The sequence below is a fragment of the Rhinolophus hipposideros genome (assembly GCF_964194185.1).
Source record: "Rhinolophus hipposideros genome assembly, chromosome: 5".
NCBI lineage: Eukaryota > Metazoa > Chordata > Mammalia > Chiroptera > Rhinolophidae > Rhinolophus > Rhinolophus hipposideros.
Window position 1 is genome coordinate 100540363 of NC_138051.1, and position 18275 is coordinate 100558637.

General features: G+C 58.9%; 2 protein-coding genes across 5 annotated transcripts in view; one reads left to right on the plus strand and one right to left on the minus strand.

Annotated features, from left to right (window-relative positions):
• The first annotated feature begins 813 nt into the window (after nt 1-813).
• Nucleotides 814-10746, plus strand: AMN (amnion associated transmembrane protein). 3 transcript variants are annotated; one of them, XM_081047868.1, is made up of 12 exons: nt 814-876; nt 1692-1810; nt 1915-1959; nt 6338-6425; nt 6666-6877; nt 7054-7191; nt 7330-7438; nt 7545-7627; nt 7834-8011; nt 8096-8285; nt 8863-8956; nt 9037-10746. In XM_081047868.1, exons 1-12 carry the CDS (start codon nt 834-836, stop codon nt 9115-9117), a joined length of 1380 nt encoding a protein of 459 aa, XP_080903994.1. In that variant the 5' UTR covers nt 814-833; the 3' UTR covers nt 9118-10746. The 3 variants fall into 3 exon arrangements, with proteins under 3 accessions (XP_080903994.1, XP_080903995.1, XP_080903996.1); XM_081047869.1 differs by having other exon boundaries at nt 822-876; nt 6675-6877; XM_081047870.1 differs by lacking the exon at nt 1692-1810 and having other exon boundaries at nt 822-876.
• Nucleotides 10747-11798: 1052 nt separating this feature from the next.
• CDC42BPB (CDC42 binding protein kinase beta) overlaps nt 11799-18275 on the minus strand; it is a 100984-nt gene continuing 94507 nt past the window's right edge. For both annotated transcript variants that reach the window (XM_081047867.1, XM_081047866.1), the window contains exons 33-37: nt 18074-18191; nt 17855-17972; nt 17330-17435; nt 17175-17245; nt 11799-13205 (exon numbers count right to left, since the gene is read on the minus strand). In XM_081047867.1, the coding sequence (XP_080903993.1) occupies nt 13074-13205; nt 17175-17245; nt 17330-17435; nt 17855-17972; nt 18074-18191 (545 nt within the window). In that variant the 3' untranslated portion in view covers nt 11799-13073. The remainder of the gene's footprint in view (nt 13206-17174; nt 17246-17329; nt 17436-17854; nt 17973-18073; nt 18192-18275) is intronic.

The window sequence follows — 18275 nt, forward strand, 5'->3', positions numbered from 1 at the left end:
ACCCCAAATAGCCCCTTTGTTCCTGGTCGGGCTACAGAGGATGGAGCCTCCTGTGAGCCCAGCAGGCAGGCAAGGCCAAACTCCCAGCTGGGCTGGGAGCCCGCCCCTCTGGGCAGGGCTGGCACCTCTGAGCCCCTGAGAATATGTGCCCCATCCCATCAGGGCAAAGTGCGGGGAGGGGTACCGGAGCTGATGAGCTCGCTCCTTCCCAGAGATGCCACTGCCCCTAGCCAGGGCGCAGAGGTGAGAGCACCCCCACAGCAGGCTCCATCCTTGTGTGGGAGAAGCTGAGCCCCTCAGAGTGAAGGGTGCTAGTGATGGGGGGTTCGCAGGTGAGGGGTGGGGACGCAGGAGAGGGCAGCGTGACCTGGAAGGAGGAGGCCCTGGGGTTTCCAAGGCTGAGTAGTTCTTCGCCCACAGTCCTCCATTGCACACCCACCTCCATCCACCCCTCTGGATTCCCAGTCCAACCAGGACAGGAGGCAGGAGGGCCCTCCCTGAAAGAAGAATGGACACCCAGCCACACCAGGTGGACAGATTGGGTGCTGCCCAGCCCCAGAACAGAGAAGCGGGAGCCCAAAGGTTGTTAACTCTCCCCCAACACACCCATTGCCCTGAGGTGGATCCTGACCACCCCACTTCCTGGGCACCCAAGGTCCTCAGATCCTGGAGGAGGAGCGAGGCCCCGCAGGCGCCTCGCAGGGACCCGGAGACTCTGCCCTGGCGGGTCTGGAGGTAAATGTGTAACTGTCCTGGTGGCCCCCACCCCGCCAGGTCACGTGGGCTCCGCGGGGCAAAGTCCTGGTTGGCGGCTTGGAGCGAGGGGCGGCGAGATGGGCGCGCTGGGCCGGGTCCTGCTGTGGCTGCAGCTCTGCGGTAAGCGAGGCGCACTGGTGGGGCCAGCAGGGCAGGGGGCACACCCAGACTGAGGTTCCCCCAGATGGGGGCGGCCCGGCTCCCACCGGCGCAACCGCAGCCGGCGGCGCGGGAGGCGTGGCGCCCGGGGCCAGAGCCACCGCGGGGGCCGCGCTCCTTGGCTCGGGCGCGGTCTTCCCTGCGGAAAGTAGCGTCTGCGAGGCGCCGCAGCGTGCCTCAGTTTCCCCGACCCGAGGGTGCCGCTGACCCTCCGTCAGAGCGCCAGGCCAGCGCGTGTCTTCGGTGCCCGCCCCCAATATCCGGGAGCTCTAAAAGCTGCAGCCCCGTCCCTGTCCCCCTCTCTGAAGTCCCTCGCGGGTCCCTCAGGACACAGCTCTGGTTCAGAGCCCTCCTGGCCTGTCCCCGCCAGCCCTCAGCCCCTTGCATTTGGCAGAGACCCCTGTCCCATTCACCTCCGTCCTTGACTGTCACAATCTTTGCCCAGCCGGGTCTTTTGCTCCAGCACCGGGCAACACTGGGGGCGGGGCAAAGAAACGATCTTTCCCGACGCCCTGGAGGAGGGCACGTTTGAGTGGGCTCTGCAGATCCAGTAGGAGTTCGCCAGGGCCGGGGCGGGGCTCCCGCGGGGTCTGATCTGCCGCCGGGAGGCGAGGCCTGGTCTGGGCCGCCGCCGGGACCCCCTCTGCGCCCGGCTGTGTGACCCGCGCCGGCAGCTGCGCCTCTCTGGGCGAGATCGTCCTCCCTGAGGGACGGGACTTCTGGGCCGGAACCCAGACCCCGCGGGCACCGGGGGCACTCAGTCGCTCCCTCCCTAGTGCTGACCCGGGCCGCGTACAAAATCTGGGTGCCCGACACCGACTTCGACACTGCCGCCAACTGGAGCCAGAACCGGACCCCGTGCGCGGGAGCCGCTGTGGAGTTCCCTGCGGACAAGGTCCCTGGGCCCCCACTGGGGTTGGGGGGAATTGGCCCCTCGGACCCGCGTGGTCCGGGGGTGGGGCCCAGTAGGGTCCCCGCTGATGCCGCTTTTTCCTGCAGATGGTGTCAGTCCTGGTGCGAGCAGGTCACAGCGTCACCAACATGGTGAGGGGCGGCTGCCTCGGGGGTGGGTGGAGGCAGAGGACCGTGCACGCCTCTGGACGGGCTTCTGGGAGGTCGGGGAAACCACATGCGAGGCCCTCACCCGCCAAGACTTGCCCTGTCCTGGTTCCAGGATCCTCCCCATCAGAACGCGAGGGGACCTTTCTCTCAAACCGCTGCCCAGAACGCAGGTGTCCAGGCAACGACGGGAATCAGGGGGAAAACAGGTTCCATTCCACCTAACATGGGAAGTGCTGCAGCCTGGAGCGTCTCACAGTATTAAAGGCTCTGATAAGGCCAGTGAGAAAGACTCCGTCTATCCATTAAAAGTTGGTCAGCAAGCTGCCCAAATGCCCCTTTCCAGCTAAGGCTAAGAATGGGTTTCACATTTTTAAATGGGGAAAAATATCAAAAGAACACTATTTTGTGGTTACTGAAAATTATGTGGAATTCAAACTTCAAATTCAAAATAATTCTGTAACTTATTTTATCAAACACAGTCCACCCATCCGGTCACTCCATCCATGGCCACTATCACACCAAAACGGCAGAGTTGAGTAGCTGTGACAAAACCGCGTGGGCAGCAAAGCTTAGCATATTGACTGTCCGGCCCATTGCTGAAAGGGTGGCCCATCCCTAATTTGAAGCATGGAATTAGGGGTCTCAGGGCCCACTGGTGGTGGAGCTGTCCCACCCCAGGGCCCAGCACTCCCTGAGGTGGATCATTGTCCTGTCACCTGCGGACTTCCGTCGTGTCACACAGTGAGGGTCACTGATTCCAAGCAAGAGTGGAACTAACAGGGGTGTTCTCTGCGTGGGTGTTCCAGGCTTGGGGTCCTCACCAGAGGCCACTGAATTTGTGTGGGTGACTGGGGGCCATCTGGTGACCCCGCCTGCCTAATCTCCTGCAGGGTCTGGGGAATCCCAGGCCTTATGTCCACTCCAAGGCTGCTCCATCAATTGCTGATTTTCAAAAAAACAGCATGAATTCTGGGAGCCTGGCCAACTGGGGGCCTGGCTGGGGGGATCAGGAGACTTCCTGGGGAGGGGGCATCGGGCAGAGGCTGGTTGTCCCATCCCGGCAGAGCCGGAGTCAGGAAGCCCTTCCACATTTGTCCAATGCAATGACTAAGGCGTGGAGGGGTCAGAGGCCTGGGGGAGAGCGGCTGGACCCAGCGCCCCGCCCCCACAACTCGCGGTAACCCTGGCAACCAGGTAGCAGCCTGGAGCAGGTGGGGGATCTGAGGGCAAGGGAGTCAGTTGGGGTGGGGTGCTGGAGCCTAGGGCCCTCCTGTCCAACTTCATTCCTTTGATGATTTGGAAGTTTGGGAGACAACATTCATTCATTGCCAGACAGGCCCCTCCATCAGCCCTTCCATTCCCCAGCCGTCCTTCCTCCTTTTTGGGGGTTCCAGGCACCCGTATCCCAGTGCACAGCCCCTGGGGTACCCCCTCACCTCCCCAACCTCTTCTCAGCATCGATGCCTCCTCAGAGAACCTGGTGGGAACTTCAAGGGGCCCAGGGACTTGGGGCAATGGCCCAGGGGTCCCCGCAGGAGCTGGGGCAGGGTGGATGGACCCAGCGTTCCCTGAGGCTCCTCACATCCCCACTGCATGGGGTCCCCACTTCCACAACCCACAGAGCCTAGCATTGTTCTGCAGCACATATGTCCCCCTAGTCACAGGCGCGGGGACAGCAGTGTTTTAATTTGTTTTTCTCAGGTTTTAGTTTGTATTTCTAGGACTTTCTTCCTCCTGAGCTTCCTCTCCCCTTCCATTTCTACCCTTTGCCCAGCTTTCTTGTTTGGGGGAAACTCCTGTTTTCTATCCATCAATCCACTATTGGTCTTCTCACTGTGAACTTCGCACGCGCTGCCCTTCACTGAACAAAAACTCCATTGTATCCTATCAAATGAACATCCGATGCCTTTTAACTGTGTTTTGCTGTTTTGTTTAAGAATCCCTCACCTGATCCTCAGTCACAACTGTAAACAACCATATATTTATTATGTCTGTTAAGTCACAGTCTTGCCATCAAGGGTACATGTTTGAGCGCTAGCTAGGGAACCAGCTTTATTTTTCTTCTTAGAATGCACCCAATTTCCCAGGTCCTCCCCGAAACCAGAAGCCTGGCCCTTGGAATGGGCACTGCCCATTCCAGAAGCCGCTCTCTCTGAGCGTCCCTTTCAGTCTCTCCCTATGTCCTGCCTGTCATGCTGTGGCTCTGTGGACGTCTTAATATCCATCCGCACAACTCGCCCCCTTCGCTCTTCTGTTACAAGGTCAACTAGTACTCTGTGGATGTGAGTGTCACGGAGAATTGTGGAGCAGGTTTGTCAGGTAACAACGTCACCACTACGGCCACCACCAAAACCCGGGGCTTTTGATCGGGAAGGATCAACCGCTTTATACTAGCAAGTTATCCATTCAAGGGCATGGACTTTCTCCATGTATTCCGGACCTACCAGAGTTTTTAAATGGTCCCCACAGAGGTCTTGTATAGTGTTAGTTCATAAATACTTTATAGTTGGTTTCTATTGTGAATGGAGCTTAGTTTTTAAAAATTATGTTCTCTAGTTGTGTTTTTTTTTGTAAATAGTGACAGCTGTTCCTTTCCCTTTCAGTCCTAACTCCATTTGTCTCTTCTCCTTATAGCGTTGTCCAGGACCTCTACCCCTATGTTAAACATAAGTGACAAAAGTGGGCGCACTTGTTTTGTTCCAATGTCAAGGAGAAGGCATGTCAAGTTTCTCCATTGAGTGTAGAGCTTTGGTACATTAAATTTATCAAATTGTAGAAATTCTACTGCTAGTTTGCTAGCAATTTTTTAAAAAATCATAACTAGGTTGTCGAACTCCTCCAGTTTTTTCCTACATGGACTGAGATGTGATTTTCTCCCCTCCTGTAGCCAGTTAATGACGTATTCTGAGACTGAACCATCCTTGCAAGATTGGCGTCCTCCCGGCGCCGTCCTGCAGGTGCACCTCAGTGTGCCACTTCACACGTCCCTCTTCTTCAGGAGTCTTGTCTGCCCTGTCCTTACTGATTGTCCCGGCACAAGACTTCACTGCCATTTGCTGATCTTTCCTGATCTCTCTCTCTCAGTCCTTTCCTGCTATCTTCTGGAGAGTTCCTTAACAGAAATACCTAAGTTACTAGGTGTTCTTCAGCTAGATCAATCCTCATGTTTGTCTTACCTGTTGGGGTGGCCGGTTAGCTCAGTTGGTTACAGCGTGGTGCTAATGACACCAAGGTTGCCAGTTCGATCCCCACATGGGCCACTGTGAGCTGCGCCCTCCTTAAAAGAAAAAAGAAAGTATCTTACCTGTTGTGCTCTTCCTCTCAAGTATTGTTTTTCATGATTTATTTATTTTTTTTTATTTGGTTCTTTTAAAAAATGAGTTCGTGCTTCACCCTGCTAATACCTGCACTCTTCCTGAGGCATACCGTGTCCGTCTGTCCCCATGGCTCGCCCTGGGCCTGTGGGTGGCACTGCCTTGTGGTCAGTGCTGTGCCCTCGGATGTGGTGGGAGTTGATCTGTGACCTCACATCCCCCCAGGGGTCACCCTCTTGGTCAGGTCCAGTGCTTGGAGATGGGCTGAAGAGCAGGCCCTGCCCACCAAGTTGGGACAGGAGGCTGGGCCCTGGGTGGGTGGCCCTTGATGAGGCGGAACCCCCTATGACCCCTGCACTGAGCCGCTCCCCTGGCTCAGCACTCACCTCCATCCCCAACCCTGGGGGTCCAAAGGAGGGGTGGGGGATCCTGGGGCTTGGAGGCGAGGCCACCTGTCAGTCCTCCCTCTCCTGGCCTTCCTGTTGCAGTATTTCCTCTGACCTCTGAGGGGGGGGGGCTGTGGCTGGGCTTCTGTGGTGAACTGGCTGCCCAAGCTGGAGAGGAGACGGGTGACACCGAGGCCCCTATCCTCCCTGCCACCCCTGGCACCCCTTCTCTTCCCACCTGCAGCCTCTGCCTTTCCTTCACAAGGTTCAGGGCTGCCTTTAGATTTCCCAGTGGCTTGGGTTCCTGGAACGCGTGAACCCTTGGCTTGTACACTTTTCTCAGGAGTGAAAGGGGGGTGGGGGAGCAACAGCCCCGGCAAGTGTCACCCTACCCCAAACTCTCCATGTCCCAGGTCTCAGGGTTGGTCCTGCTCCTCAGCCTGCTCCCTTCGGCCTATTTGACCCTCAGACCTATTTGACCCTTAGCCGGGGTGAGGAGCACCCAGGCCCGGACTTCACCTGCCTGCTCCCTTGCGATCTAGCTTCTCTTTCCCAGCGGTGGGGGGTGGAGGGTGAGGGGAGGGGAGTGAGCGCAGATTGGGACCTTCGCGCACGCCCTGGACCACTGCGTGGCGCCGCCTCAGCCTGCGTTTCCTGCAGCTACTGCCGCTGGACGGGGAATTTGTCCTGGCCTCGGGAGCTGGATTCAGCGCCTCACACACCAGCTCGGACCCAGCCTGTAGCACGGGTGAGAGGGCCGGGCCAGGCCGGGGGCGGGTTCTGTGTGGGAACGTCTTCTGACCGGAGGGCAGGTCTGGGGGCAGGGCCAGGTTGGAGGATTGGGGCCGAGGGGAGGGGCTTGGATGGGGGCCGGTCTCAAGGAGGTGCCTGGACAGAGCGCACGTCTTGGGGGCGGGGGCGCGACTGGGGGCCGGGTCTGGGCGGTGGACTTGTTCCCCGTGGAGCTCAGGGACGGGCGCCTGCCCAGGTGCCCCAGCGCTCTTCCTAGACCCGGACCGCTTCTCGTGGCACGACCCGCGCTCGTGGCGCTCCCGCGATGAGGCGCGTGGCCTCTTCTCTGTGGATGCCGAACGCGTGCCCTGCCGCCACGACGACGTCGTCTTCCCCCCAAACGCCTCCTTCCGGGTTGGCCTGGGCGCACGCACCATCCGCGTCCGCAGCATCTGGGCTCTGGGCCAGGTGAGTGGGGCGCGCAAAGACGCGGCAGGGGCTAGGGTCTCAGCTCCGAGCCTTTGCCCTGGCAGGGCCCCTCCCCAGAGCGCCTGCCACCCCCGTAGTCTGGACACGTGGTTTCTGAGCGGTCCCGATATTGTCCCCTTCTCGGGCTGGCTCCGCTGGCGACCTGGCCACCGCAGAAGTACACGGTCAGCGAGGACCTGATGGCTTTCCTGGAGTCCCGCGCCGGCCGCCTGCACTTCCACGGGCCCGGCGCGCTGAGCGTGGACCCCGAGGCCTGCGCTGACCCGTCGGGCTGCGTCTGCGGCAACTCCGAGGTGAGCGCGGCCCGCAGCGGGGCAGCCTGGGCGCCGCTTGGCCCAGCCGTCTCCGGCTCGCTTGCCTCGCGGGCTGCGGGCCTCTGTCGCTAAGGTCTGCCCCACGAGCTCTGCGCTGACCCCGCTTCCCGCCTCCAGGTGCAGCCGTGGATCTGCGCAGCCCTTCTCCAGCCCCTGGGCGGCCGCTGCCCCTCGGCCGCCTGCCACGACGCTCTCCGGCCCGAGGGGCAGTGCTGCGGCCTCTGTGGTGAGCGTCCTCGCCTGGTCCCTGCTTACTGCGACGGCCTGACCCCCCTGGCTCGTCCCCAGCCCGCTTTCCTATCGGCGACGCTGACCCCTACCCTCCTGCGCAGGAGCCATCCTCTCGCTGACCCACGGCCCAGCCTTTGACCTGGAGCGGTACCGGGCGCGGCTGCTGCACGACTTCCTGGCTTCGGTAATGGGGCCGCGCGCCCGCCCCGGTCCCCTTCGGAGCCCCCTGCTGGGACCTGCCGCTCCGCAGGGACCCCGAGGCCCCACTCCGCCTCCTCACTGACGCGTCCACTCTCCGCCCACCTGTCCACCATTCGGCTCTGCTCCCAACCCACGTCCCGGCAGGTCTGAGGGGCCGAGTTCCCGGGCCAACCCTGTCCCGCTCCCCAGCCCCAGTACCAGGGCCTGCAAATGGCCGTGTCCAAGGTGCTGCGCCCGCCCCGGCCCCGCGAGGCCACGGGCCCGGAGGCCGACACAGAGGTCCAGGTGGTGCTGGCGGAGACCGGGCCCGAGCCGGGCGTCGCGGGGCGGCTGGCCCGGGCCCTCCTGGCGGACGTCACCCAGCACGGTAACCGCGGGCGCCCCGCCGGCTCCCCACCCCCGCCCCGCCTCGCGCCGCCGGGGAGACAATGAGCCCCGCCCTCCGTTGCAGGCGAGGCCCTCGGGGTCCTGTCGGCGACGCTCCGCGAGTCCGGCGCGCCTATCGGGGGCGGTTCGGCGGCGGGACTGGAGGGGCCAGGGTCGCGCGCGGGCCTAGCGGGCGCGGTGGCGGCCGCGCTGCTCCTGTTGCTGCTGGCTCTGTCGGCGGGGGCGCTGTTGCTGCACCGCGCGGGCAGGCTCAGGTAAGCGGGGCTCAGGTAAGCGGGGCCTCGGGGCGGGGCCTCGGGTGCGCGGGGCTCAGGTAAGCGGGGCTCAGGTGCGTGGGGCACAGGTGCGCGGGGCTCAGGTGCGCGGGGCTCAGGTAAGCGGGGCCTCGGGGCGGGGCCTCGGGTGCGCGGGGCTCAGGTGCGCGGGGCTCAGGTAAGCGGGGCCTCGGGGCGGGGCCTCGGGTGCGCGGGGCTCAGGTGCGCGGGGCTCAGGTAAGCGGGGCTCAGGTAAGCGGGGCCTCGGGGCGGGGCCTCGGGTGCGCGGGGCTCAGGTGCGTGGGGCACAGGTGCGCGGGGCTCAGGTAAGCGGGGCTCAGGTAAGCGGGGCTCAGGTAAGCGGGGCCTCGGGGCGGGGCCTCAGGTGCGCGGGGCTCAGGTAAGCGGGGCCTCGGGGCGGGGCCTCGGGTGCGGGGCCTCAGGTGCGCGGGGCTCAGGTAAGCGGGGCCTCGGGGCGGGGCCTCGGGTGCGCGGGGCTCAGGTAAGCGGGGCCTCGGGGCGGGGCCTCGGGTGCGCGGGGCTCAGGTGCGCGGCTCAGGAGAGGCCCCACTTTCAGGTGGAAGAAGAACGACCAGGCGGCCGACGGGCCGGCGGGGGCGCCCCTGGGCTTCCACAACCCGGTGTTCAACGTGGCAGGCTCGGTGGAGCTGGTGAGGGGCCTGCGGGACTGGGGGATGGGCCTCCGGGCGGGGCTTGGCGCTCGGCTCCCCCTGACTCTGCGCCCCTGCAGACCCCGGCTTCACAGGCGGACGCCAGGAACACCAGCCAGAGTTACTTCGTTAACCCGCTGTTCTCAGAGGCCGAGGCCTGAGCGGCCGCGTGACACTCCCTCCCCCCCTGCCCCCCCCCCCCGTTCCCCTTCCCCCCGCCCACCCCGGCGTGGCCGAGTGTGCGGGTCCCTGGCCCTGCGGGAACCCTGTTCCGTCTGCACGCTCCTCCCCCTCTCCCGCCAAGCACAGGGTGGCCTTGTGCAATAAAGGGTTTCTGGAACCTGATGTCCGTGGGCACACCCGCCTGCTGTCCCCCATCCCTTGCCCACCCTGGTGGGAGCTGGGAGGGCCAGCCGCACCCGCACGGGAGGGGTGGCCCTCAGCGTGTCCCCAGCCGCTGGGGGCAGCCCTGAGCACTATATGTTGGCCGTCGCTGGAGGCTTTCTGTCCTGTGCTGGAGGAGCCCTTGGAAGGGAAAAAGGGAGGTGTGGGGACAGAGCCAGGAGTGCAGTTTCCAGGCTCTCAGCCTCACGTGGAAAGGTGCTGGCTCAGGTAGTAAATGGCCATCAACTGTGATTGGATGGCCATCAGCTGTGGCTAGTTGGCCGTCAGCTGTAACCAGTGAGCCATTGGCCACTAATATAACTGCGGTGGCTACGCTAGCAGAAAAATGGGGGCTAGCAAGAAGATGGTGGCTGGCAAGCGGATTGTGGATTGCGGATTGCAGAGAGGCGGATTGCAGTTAGCACAGGGGAATTGCAATTAGCAAGTGAGGTTGGGATGGTGGGTTGCAGATCCTTTGGCTCCTGCTTCCTGTCTCCAACCCAGCCGCCAGCGAGAATATAGCGGTATGACTCCCCTATCTATGGCTCCGTGGGTTTTTCTTTTTTGGCCTCACCATGTCCTGTGTTCTTATGTGGGGAGTGGGACCAGAGACACCGCATGACACCCTGCATGACAGGAGGTGACTGGCGCCAGGGAGGCTGAAGCACTGGTGAGGGTGGAGAAAGGTGCGCTGCCTGCTACGCAACCCCTCCCCCTTCCCCCATTTCCAAGAGGCTCAGGCCCAAGCTGCAGGGGACAGGGACAACCAGGTGGACACGACATCCACCAGATTGGACAGACTGGGCTGCTCAGAGTGGGAGTCCCAGGAACACTGTCCCGGAGGGACAGGGTGGGCTGATCCCTCCTGCTAGGGGTGGGAGGCCGTAGGCCCCACACAGTGGTGGAGCATGTGAAGAATGCTGGCAGGTGGCAGCCTGGGGGTGCTGGGTTTCCATCACTGCAAAGCCAAGCCTTGCCCTCCCCATTCTGATTGTGACTCTGACCTGGGGGTGGGTGCCAGGGCTGAGCAGCCCCAAGTAGGACACCCAGCCAACACCTGACGGGGCAGCAGTGCGAAGGTGACCACTCAGCGGGATGCGTGAAGTACTCCCAAGTGCCCGGCTTGAACTGTCACCAAGCGACCTTTCTGTGTAACCAGCATCTGGGTCTGGAAACATCAGCAGCCCCACCCCAGCACTCTGCTGGCTTCTGACTATGGATTAGCTTTTAAAAGCCCATCACCAGAGCCACGCTTTGTGGCCAGGACCTGTCTGATGCCCCATGGTCTGTGTGGTCGTCACTCGGTGCTGTGCAGTGTTCCGTGGGTGAATACCATTCATTGTGCTACAATAGCTTGTAATTTAATTTTATAAAGTGGCTGATACTTGAACGCCTGTTTCAGACCCATGACAGGTGTCCTGGCCTTGTGTAGCACAGACATCAAACTGGGGACCAAGATCTAACCCATGTGACCCCACAGCCTGGCCACCTGCAGCCTCCTCCCTCCCCCAGCACCCTCCACGCTGGTTGTTGCTTTCCCAGTTGCTGCCATTTCACACAGGTGTTTCTGAAAGCCTTCACCTGTGCCTATGTGGTCTCTGCTGTTCCCAGGCTCCTTAGCGGGCACGTGGCAAGACTGCCATCTGTCCCTTGGGAGGTCAGGGCTGTTGTGACTTGCCAAGACAATGGGAACAGCTGGGATGGGAACCCCTTCTGGGTGGCTCTTTGGAGCCAGCACTCCTGGAATCTGTCCCATTCCTTCCCCAGGGTGCCCACGGAGGCCCCAGCAAGACGGGCCTGACTGCAGTGCAGAGGAGCTCCATGCTGCAGCAGAGGGCAGGGCCATTGGTTTAGGCCGCTGACCACGGGCTGGGCCAAGCTGACTGGCACAGAGCCTCAGTGACAGTGCCAGGCGCTCACGGGTTGCTCTTGGCACTTTATTGTATCCTCACACCACCCTCTTTGGCAGGTTCTATCACTGCGCTTATTTTACCAAGAACTTCCTGGGGGTGTCAGCAGGGCACATATAACCCACCCCACCACAGGCTGTCCCTGCTCTTGGGGAAACTGGCCCATCAGTCCCAGAGCCCCAGTGTGCTCACTCACCCAGCCTGGCCTGTCCGTCCTGTCCCCGAGTGCTGCTGCGGGGCCAGTGTGCGTGCATGTGGGTAGAGTTCTCTGCTGCTCTCGGCAGCCGCACACACACGGGAGCCCCTCCTGCACAGCTTCCCCCAGGCGGGCCCCCACCGACACCTTGACAGGTGAGAAGTCCCAGTTCCAGAGGCCAGTCCTGCCCTGTGGGCACAGATGGCCTTTTGCATGACCCCCGAGTGAATGACCAAGAATAGCTCCTGCACTCAAGAAGGCTTTGGGGGAGGCATTTCCAGCACAGGGCACCACTGGGGGTGCCCAGACACGTTCAGGGTGACAGGTCATTACATTCAGACAAACCACCGAGAACTTTAAAACTGCCGTCTTCTGCTTTATTGACAGGTAAATTGTTCAAAAATGTTCTCACGATTCAATAATTACAAAGACAGACTTACATTAAAAAAGTAAAAACCAGAACCCCCAGCAGGTGCCAGCCCCAGCAGAAGGCCCAGGGGGTGGGTGGGTGGGCAGGTGCTGGGTGTGCGACACCCACAGGTGGGCCGATGGTGCCTACGTCACTCAGTGCCGACTCAAGGTTAAGTGCACGTCTGAAACAGCCTCTTCAAGAACGCTGACCGGCGGGAGAGTGGGGAAGAGCTGTCCTGGGCCAAGGACAAGCTGTGTGCTGGCCTTTGAGACAGGCCACAGACCTGACTACGCGCGTGTGACACAGGAAGGGTGAGAGTAAATACAGGGCGAGCGTCACTGCATTGCAGGCAGCAGAGCCTGCACGACCCACACGGCACTAAATCACGGGGCTCCATGCAGGGGCGGGGCCGGGTGGGGTGGGGTGTCTTGGAACCTGCCACTAGGCCCCCTGGGGCTCTGGCCTCTCGACCCAGCAGGCCTTGGGCCTGGCTGCGCGACACCCTCACTTTTATGGCAGGAGGCAGAAGCTGTGGAAGCAAGTGGGAGACAGAGCACAGCTGACTTCACAGTAGTAAATACTGGTGACACTTCGTGGCTGTGACTGGGAGTGACTAACACAGGGACCCAGGGCAGGGCGGACGTCACTTGGAATGGGCCTCTGTCCATGGCTAAAGGTCAGCAGAAGGACTTCTGCAGCTATGTGATGGCTAAATGAGTAAAGGCCACAAACTAACCTCCACCTTCCTCTGTCTTCAAAACTCTAGGGACATTGGGAATGACATACAACTTCCTACTATTCTCTTATGGTCCTAGGAAAGTTTCAGGAAAGAGGGAACAGACTCGTTCCTGAGGCGTCCGAGCTGTCTGCTTCCTGAGCAGAGCCACCCGCGCAGGGCTCCCCGGCGGCGTCGGCAGGCCCCACGCGCCCTCTCAGCTGGTTCTGGGCACGAGAGGCTGTGTGCTGGTCCTTCATGTGCAAACGGAACAGTGTCGCCTCACAGCTGTGCAGACAGGATCTGGTCAACTGCCACAAACACCGCGGCATAAAACTGATCATTATTATAATAAAGATTTTTCTTCATCTCCATATCTACAAATGGATCCTACACTTCCTTGGACAACAGTGCAGGGTCAGTCAGCTCCGTCTTGGCGCTGGTGGTGGAGGCCACTCCGGCTCCCTGGCCCGTGATGGTGAGGCTCTGGGCCGGGGACTTCAGGCGTCGTAGGCTGGCTGCTCCAGGCCTTCAAGGGGGAGCTGGCTCCTGTGCGGGGAGTTGGGGCTCGGTGGGCCGCTGGGGTTGGAGCTGTTGGATGGAGTCGAGTGTTTGGTGGAATCTGAATCAGGCTGTTAATACACAGAAGGGGGATAGTATGAGAACCCACTGCCCTGGGGCTGTTGTCTAGCCCCACATGGGTGTCTGTGGGGACATGTGGCGATTGTTCTCTCCTTTCTTGTTAGGAGAGCACACACTGTCCTTAGGCTTGCTGGTAAGAGATCATAAACCAAGGCGCAACCCTGTAAACAACTTAGAAATTATAATTACAAAGGGGAATGAGCACCCTGCAGTGAAGAAACCAGACAACACCACAACCACGCAGTCCCAAGTCACAGACATGACAATGTTTCGTGATAAAAACACCAGGAATAGAAATGTTCTCAACATGACAGAGGTGTCCATGAAAAACCCACAGCTAACTTCCCACTTGACGGTGAGAAACAAAGCCTTCCCTAAGATTATGAACAAAACAAGGGTGCCACCATCCCATACTGCAGAAGTCCTCGCCTCAGCAATTAGGCAAGAAACAGAAAAAAGCATCTACATTGGAAAGGAAGAGTCAAGTCATCTCTGTTCACAGATGACACGATTCTCTATATAAAAATTCCCAAAGACCTCACTAAAAAATTAAACAAATTCAGTAAAGTTGAAGATTATAAGATCAACACAGAAAAATCAATTGTGTTTCTATTTACCAGCAATGAACAATCTGAAAAGGAAATTAAGAAAACAATTCCATTTACAATAGCATCCAAAAAAATAAAACAGGTAGGAATAAATTTTACCTAGGAGCTGAAAGATTTGTTCACTAAAATTATCAAACATTGCTGACAAGACTTTAAAGATATAAATAAATGGAAAGACACCCCCTGTTCGTGGATTGGAAGACTAAATATCGCTCAGCTGGCAATACCCCCACTGATTGAATGCAATCCCTATTGAAATACCAATGGCTTTTTCCTTTTCCTTTTATTTTTTTTGCAGAAATGGAAAAGCCAATCCTCAAATTTATATAGAATTGCAAGGGGCCCATATAGTCAAAACAATATTAAGAAAAAGTTGGACTCACACTTTGCAAAGTTACTACTTCAAAATGTACTACACAGCAACGTAACCCAAACAGCATGGCATATACTAGTGTAACGACCAGGGGACAGCACTGGGAGTGGAGAAATAAATTTAGAACCTACGGTCAACTGATGTTTGACAAAGGCACCAAGATCGTTCACTGGGGAAAGAACAGTGTCTTCAACAAATGGTGCTGGGTACCCACATGCATTTACAAACATTAACTCACACCAAATGCAAAATAGCCAGCAGGCTCGGGCCGTGAGGGGAGGTCTGTGAGCCCTCCAGGACGGACATGGCTGTGTGACGGCAGAGCCGAGGCTGGCACAGCCGGAACACACAGCTGGCCAAGGACAGCACAGAAAAAAGGCACAGGTCACCTTGACGACAGACACGGATGCAGAAGTTGTCAACAAAATGTTCACAAACTGAACCTATCGTGTAGGAATACCAAGTCGCGACCAAGGAGAACTTATTCTCAGAATGCAAGGAAATGCGCTGACATACGACATTAACAGTCCCGAGAGAAAACAGAAGAAAGTCACTTTGGAAAACATCAAAAAGCATCCGATTCATATTGATTCCCCCCCTTTATTGAAAACTCTTCTCAAGCTAGAAAGAGACACTTCCTGTGCCAGGTGCAAGGTGTTTGCCAGAAATCACAGGCAGCACCGTCCTTGGAGGAGACCTGGCCAGAGCACAGAGCCTGTGGTGGCAGGATCCAAATCCCCAGCCTGGGGGCCTGGGCAGCCCCGGGAGAGGCGACACTCACGTGCCACCCCCCCACACCCATACCACACACACCCACCCACACACACACCCACACACACACGCATACCCCACACACACACCCATACCACACACACACAACATACACCACGCCACATACCACACACACCACACGCCACATACACCACACACACTACACACACCTATAACACACACCACACACACGCCACACACACAACCACACGCACACACCACACCAGCATCAGAGACAAAACTCTAAGACTGTGAACTGAACACCAGCGCCACTCAGAACTCAGAGCGTTCCCAAGTCACCAGCTGGCAGAGACACCTGCCATAAGCACCAAATACGTAACAGTAGACTATATTCTACTCCCAGTGGCAAGAAAAACCTTAGAATTTTAAGAGAAAACTTACTGACCGCAACCCCACAGACCTGTAGGAGAGAAACCATCAACTAGAGACGCTGAATGGTTCCGCAAAGGGGAAGTCATGATGATGAAGACCCCCCCATTTAATCAATCAGTTCAATGTACTCCCAGTTTGTGCTTTTTATTAGGGAGCCAACAACCTGGTTTAAAATGCATTTGAAGGAGAAAATAAAAATAGTTAAGAAACTGTTGAAAAGGGAGAACAGAGATCTGCCAGAGCTGGTGTCCCAGGTGTGCTGGTGGGGAAACAATCAGCCACCGTGGGGCAGAGGTTCCAGAAGGAGGAACGCAGACAAGGAACTTACCGTGAAATGAAGATCTCAAGTTGGAGGGAGTAAGTGGCAAAGGCCAGTGCGCCCTCCGTTTACAAAGGAAGCAGCTCAGGACCTTGCCGACACAGTCACACACACTCCGACTCAGCCCCATACATATACACTCAGTCCGTTACACACTCATACACTTACACTCAGTCATACATCCACGCACAGCCATACACACAACCACACCCAGTCATGCGCTCACTGAGACACACACTGGCACGCAGTCACGTACACACACACACACAGAGTCACACAGAGACCAGAGAATTATTACTTATCTTGACTGAAAAAGATAAACAGACTGGACTGCATAAAAATGAAAAACTTGTGTATGACAAAAAACCCTTAAAACAAAAAGACAAATTAAGAGAGTAGTGGTCCCAGAAAAGTATCTGTGACAGCACCCCAGACTACACCGAGTTCCTGGAAGTCAGTAAGACAGCCCACGCGAGGCTGGACCTCGAGGGAGCCAGGCCAGTCCACACTGGAATAGACGCGCAACCTCGGGAGGAACAGGAACATGTGAAACAAAACATCAGCCCAGCTGCTGCGAAGGCGCTGTGAGAGCCGCGCCGCGGCTTGAGGGGCAGCAGGCAGAGTGCCAGCTCCGCGTCCCCCTCCGACACTAGTGCCCAGGGGCACAAAGACCCGCGATCAGTGCCGGCCGTTTCTCACCTACAGCCCTGCACGCAGCAGCATCTGCACCCCATCTCACCAGGGGAAACCGAGGCACAGAGACACGCCTCATCGTGCCTGAGGAGGCTGCCTGCCGGCCGGGGCAGGGTCTGAAACACCCAGGAACCCTGAGCCAAGGTGGTTCCCCTGGCCAACCCCCAAGCTCTGACCCTGAGTGGCCATCAGAGGAGGAGGGAGAGGCGCTCTTGGGAGACGCAGGAGGCTACCTGTGCTTGACAAAGCGCACCTCCGGGCACGTGACCCCTACGTGTGGAACACTGCACAGAAGAGTCCAGAAGGGAAAGCTGGGTGGACTTTTCTCAGGAAGGCTTTCACTGCTCTGTCATGCAGGGACAGCCCCACAGCCCCCTGCATGCGCAGTGCTCTCAGCAGCTCTCCCAGGGCTGGCCCGGCCTCAGGGGGACAGGGGAGCTGGGTGACCTGGGTGCAGAGCCTGCACGGAGGCCTGACGGAGGCCTGCGCTGCTACCCACAGGTGCATGTTCGCACCTTCCTCCCAACAGGCTCACAGCCGGAAGCCACATCATCCTCCACGTCCCTCAGCACAGCCTGCAAAGTCGTGAGTGGGGAGCTCCAGAGGGACTGGGGACAACCGCCCAGGCCCATGTCATCACGCTGCTCTTTCTTATGCAGGTGGTGACTCAGCAGAATCCCCCATCCCCCCAAAAGACCCGTGTGGCTGCTCCAGGGGAGACAAGACTCTGGAGAACGGCCACTTTGACTCCTCCACATGGGCGCTGCGGACGCCCAGGCCCCCGTCACCAGACAGGTCTCACCTCTCTGTCAAAATCCTGGTCGGGATCAGACATGCTTCTCAGAGGCACCGCCACTCCAGGCTCAGAGCCACCTAGGGCACAAGGACAGCCGTCGTTTTAGGGACAGTCGGAGCAGAATGGAAAGCCTGCAGTACCAGCCTCCCAGACCTTGGTACCTGATGACGGCCAGGAGATGTAGGGTTTGCTCCTGGGCGGAGGCTGCCGGGACAAGCTGCTGGGAGCGGGGCCGGGCCTTTCCTCCTGGGAGGGGGGCACAGCACTCTGTGCGGAGAGAAGAGCCCGTGAGCGTGTGGGGTGACGTGGCTGGGAATGCAGGCAGTCCCGCTGGGACCTCAATGGCGGGACGGGTGGCAAGGCTGTCTGTACAGCTCAGTTTTGAGCTAAGAACTGGCAATGGCAATTGCAGACCACGTTGAATTCTACAGGACACTCATGTTTTAAAGTGAAAGAGGACAAATGTGTTACCTGCTCACATGAAGATGTTGTTTAGAAATCAGTACTGACAGCTAGTTACCCCACGAAACACTAACAGGGGGGCGGACCCAGGTCCCAGGGGCAGAAGGGGTGGCCCTGGTCACCGACTGTCCCGTGGCTGGGACTTCTACCAGGACCGCGTGCCAGGTGCTCCCAGAAGGCCGGCAGGGGCGAGGAGAGCGCTGGCATATGCGTGCGGGGCTCACCAGCGGAAGGTCCATGAGCACCTGCATCCCGTCGCCAGGGCCCATGTGGGCCACGTGATTGAAGTTGGTGGGGTTGGAAATCATTTTGGATCTCAGCTCTGGGTCTCTAAGCATCTCCCTGGGGAAAAGAAGAGAGATTTGTGATGCAGGAGCATGTCACAGCCTCTGGGCTCCGGTCCGCGTGGCCTCCCGCAGGCAGGCTGCCAGCCCAGCTCTCACCGGCGCTGCTGCAGCCTCTCCTCCTCGGGCACCTTGAACACAAACCGCCTCTTGCTTCTGGTGCGAAGCATCTGCTTCTTGCTGTTGTCAGACGTGTCAGGCACGTTGAGAGCTGCGCCTGCAGGACCGACGCTTGCAGTTAGCGTGGCGCTCAGGCTGTGCCATGCGGGCCGAAGGGGGACACAGGCTGTGACACCTGCTG